Here is a 3,856-nt window from a genome sequence, read left to right as displayed (position 1 = left end):
CATGGGTTGCATGGTCCCACGGACGCGCAATCCAAGCATGTGACTTGCAACACTCAATAATCCGAAATCACATAAAGTTGTGAAATGTCCGGTCACGCACTGATCTGTCCGAACCGTCCGCGGTGTCAGCTAGGTCGTCTGAACCCGGCGCTTGGGTCACTCTATCTTTGACACATCGAGCCTGGATACAATCACTGCTGGACGACACGCATCATCAGCGCGTCGTGCCAGACGGCGCGCACCAAACTTGCGACGTTGACCGCCGCGCTGCTCATCATCGCTGGCTGCGCAGCCGGGCGGCCACGCCTTCATGTCGTCCCTTGCGCGCTTGGTGCTTGATAAGGCTGCTCTCAGCGGCCTGAAGGTTGCCATATGGTGAGCGCGCGGGGGCGCGGCGCTTCCGCCGTGCAGCTGAAGCTTTTGCCCACAAGCCCACGCGCATGCGTGCCGCTGCACGGCCATTCCTCCACAGCGCGCCCCCGCCCGCGCAGCGAGCCCCTCACATCTTGCATGCGCATGCATGCGCCACGCCCTGGGACGCCGCAGGGACGGGGCCAGCTTGTCCTATCAGGATGGGATTATTGAAGAGTACCACGCCGCCGGGGGCTGCTACGTGGTCGTCGGCGCTGCAGAGCGCTTTGCAGTCCAGTTCCACCAATTTGTGATTGAGGAGGAGGGCGAGGACCTGGTGCTCAAGGTCACGCAGTGCTCGCGCGCGCAGCTGCCGCCCGGCTTCTCGCCCGACCTGGACGGCGACGACCCGTCGGCAGAGCAGCAGCAGCAGCAGCAGCAGCAGCAGCAGCAGCAGCAGCAGCAGCAGCAGCAGCAGCAGCAGCAGGGGCCGGGCAGCACAGCGGGCGCCCACGATGATGCGGCAGCCAATGCCTTGGCGGCGGTGGGGCCTGTGGTGGCGGCGGAGGCAGCTGGGCTGCAGGCTGCCCAGGACGAGGCTGGTGATGCGGCGATCGTGGCCGCGGCGCGGCAGCAGGCCAAGGCGCAAGGTGAGCTGGTCCGTTCATGTTTGGCAACAACGCTCTGACTCCGCAATGACAAGTAGCAGAAGCCGCCGCCACGCAGGAGAAGCTTGCGAGGCAGCTCCTGCATGTGTCCCTGCACTTTCTCTGCACACACCAGGGCGCCCGTGTGCTGCAAGCACGCACCCGGCCTCCAACGCGGCGCACGCGCACGCGCGGACTGCAGGCCTGCCGTCGCCGGGCGCCAGCCGCCAGAGCAGCGTCGGCGTCGCGCCCGGCGAGACGGGGGTGTCCCCATACATAAGCGCCCAGCCGTCCGACGCGTCCGAGCAGCTGGCCGGCTTCATCGGAGCCCATTTTTCAACCTCGGACGAGGGTTTCGAGGCATTGGTGCCAATCACGTCGTCCAACGGCCGCGCGCCGTCTGGGGCCGCTGGCGCCGGCGGCCCCTCGCGGCTCGGTGCCGGCGCCACCCCGCGGGTGCCCTCGCTCGGCGGGGCCGGCGGCGGCAGCGGCGTGAGGATCAGCAGCAGCGGCGCGGTCGGGGTGCGGCGCCTGAGCAGCGTCGGCTCGGCGCGCGAGCTCGCGGCGGCGGCCTCCGGCGCGCCGCCCACCGTGCTGGCGGCGGCAGAGGACGGAGGGGACCAGCAGTTGAGGACCACCGCTGCAGGCAGCCCGGAGCAGCGGCGCGGCTCGTGGCCGCACGAAGCAGAGGGGTCGCACGCCAATAGCAACGATGCGGCTTGGGATGCTGCGGGTGACTTCTGGGGGACGCCGGTGAAGGGCGAGGAGCCGCCCGTGGACGGGGGCGCAGCGGCTCACGAATCGCCGGCTGCTGCACCGACGAGGGGGGTAGCCGGCTTTGAGGAGATCTCGCGGATGATCTCTGGAAGTGGAGCAGACGCACAGAAGCAACAGCAGCAGCAGCAGCAGCAGCAGCAGCAGCAGCAGCAGCAGCAGCAGCAGCAGCAGCAGCAGCAGCACCATCCGTCGGTCGTGCGCCAGCTGCCGATCGCCGCCGCTGTCGCCGAGGCGGAGGATGCTGCCGCGGCCGCCGCCGCCGCCGCGGCCAGCGGCAGCTTCACCATTGGCGTGGCGGTGGCCGCTGGTGCTGGCGACGAGGGCCCGCAGGATGCAGGCCCGCGGCCGCCATCGGGGCGCAGCAGCCGCCGCGGGAGCCGCACGACGCTTGATCAGGTGTTTTTTTGGTGTGTCCGCGCGCGCATGTGTGTGTGTGTGTGCGTGTGTGTGTGCTCTCGTGCACGCGTGTGTGTGTATGTGTATGTGTGTGTGTGTGTGAGTGTGTTTGGAAGGGCAGGGGGGCGGGCGCCGCTCCTGGGCGGTTTTGCCATGCAGCAGGGCTTTGCTTGAGGGTGCATGCGCTCGTATTTGGTTTGCGGTGCATACACACTCTAAGGGCACCAACCCTGGTTGCCCTCGGATATCGCGCGGGCATGCTGTTGGGCCGCCGCCGCGTCATTGCTGGGGTGCGCCTGTCGCTTGTGTCATGTCACACGTCCGCGACCTGTGCGCCCGCCCGCGCGACGCCTGCTCCTTCCTGCAGGAGCTCTCCACTGACGAAGGCATGATGGTGTCGATCCCGCAGCCCCTCAGCAGCCGCCGCGCCAGTCGCACCTCCGCGCGCAGCCTGCCGCCTGGCGCCGCAGCGCAGGGGACCACTGAGGAGGCGGCGCAGGCCGCAGGCTCTGGCAGCACAGGCGGCGACGGGGCCGCCGCAGGCGCGGGCGCGGGCGCGAGGCGGTTGAGCAGGCAGGCATCAGCGCGGGCCAGCGGCGGAGGGGACCAGGGGCCCGGCGGCGGCGGCGGCGGCGCGGGCGAGGCGTATGTGCAGGGCTTGGCGCTGCACGGGCCGGCCAGCAGGCGGACCAGTCGCACGCTCTCAGGTGGGTTCGGCCTTGCGTGCGTCCGTGTGCGTGCGTTTGGGCGCGCGTGTGGGCGAGCATATGCGTGTACAAACACGAACACTACGTCCGAATGCAGACATGACCTTGTGCACCGCCTCAAACGTCAAACCGACGCCGTCAATCATCGTCATTCAGCCCCTCCTGACACCTCAGGGCCCTGCCGCGCACCTTGCGCCCCCTGGCCCCCAGGCCGCCTCCCCCCTGACCAGGAGCCCGCGGCCACCATGGCCACGCTGGAGGAAAGCGACCCGGACGCCCCTCCGCGTTCGCAGCCGGGGCCACACGGCACCATCACGAGCCGCCGTGGCAGCCTCGAGCGCGGCGGCGGCGGCGGCGGTGGGGTGGCGCGGTCGGGGCGGGGGACGCCGGACAGCGACGGGTTTGGGTACAGCCGATTCGAGGAGGATGCGCCAGAGCCCATCCCGCCGCCGCAGCAGGTGGGGTGTCGACGGCGGCGGCGCCCTGCCGCTGGCACCCTGTGCTCAAACCGTGGGGCGGGGGCGGGTGCTTCGCACTGGGAGCGGCGACTGAGGCTGAACATGGCGGCTGATGGGGTTCGCCTGCCTTTCTCCGCCGTCTGGACCTCGACCTTGCAGAACCTCGTAGCGGATTGCTGATCCAATCCCTTCCCTCGGTTTGGAATGCCCAGGAGCTGCGCCGGCGCTCCAGCCGCCAGATCAGCGCCGCCGGCGACGGCGGGAGGGGCACGGCCGCGCCGGAGGCGGCGTCGGCGTCGGCCGGCGGCTCGCGGCGCGCGTCTGGCGGTCCTCTGTCTGGAGGCGTCGCGCTGCCGTCGTGGCGGCGCTCGCTGAGCGGAGGCCTGGCGGCCGACAGCAGCGGGCCCGAGGGGGCGCCTGGCGGCGCGGCCGCGCCGCCGAGCAGCGGGGACGGCGGCGGGGGCGGCGCGGGCGCCTGGCAGGGCGCGTCGCGCCGCGCGAGCCGGACGGTGTCGGGGCT

At 70.7% G+C, this 3,856-nt stretch overlaps 1 protein-coding gene across 1 annotated transcript; it reads left to right on the top strand.

Annotated features, from left to right (window-relative positions):
- Positions 1 to 310: 310 nt before the first annotated feature.
- MNEG_10731 (hypothetical protein) lies at positions 311 to 3,516 on the top strand (the record flags this gene model as incomplete). The annotated part of the gene is made up of 6 exons (XM_014040796.1): positions 311 to 375; positions 547 to 1,001; positions 1,201 to 2,171; positions 2,539 to 2,878; positions 3,089 to 3,336; positions 3,496 to 3,516. The coding sequence occupies 6 exons, from the start codon at positions 311 to 313 to the stop codon at positions 3,514 to 3,516; spliced, it is 2,100 nt and encodes a 699-aa protein (XP_013896250.1).
- Between the last annotated feature and the right edge of the window lie 340 nt (positions 3,517 to 3,856).

The sequence above is a fragment of the Monoraphidium neglectum genome, assembly GCF_000611645.1.
Source record: "Monoraphidium neglectum strain SAG 48.87 unplaced genomic scaffold scaffold02436, whole genome shotgun sequence".
Classification (NCBI taxonomy): Eukaryota; Viridiplantae; Chlorophyta; class Chlorophyceae; order Sphaeropleales; family Selenastraceae; genus Monoraphidium; species Monoraphidium neglectum.
This window is presented reverse-complemented; position numbering and strand designations above follow the sequence as displayed.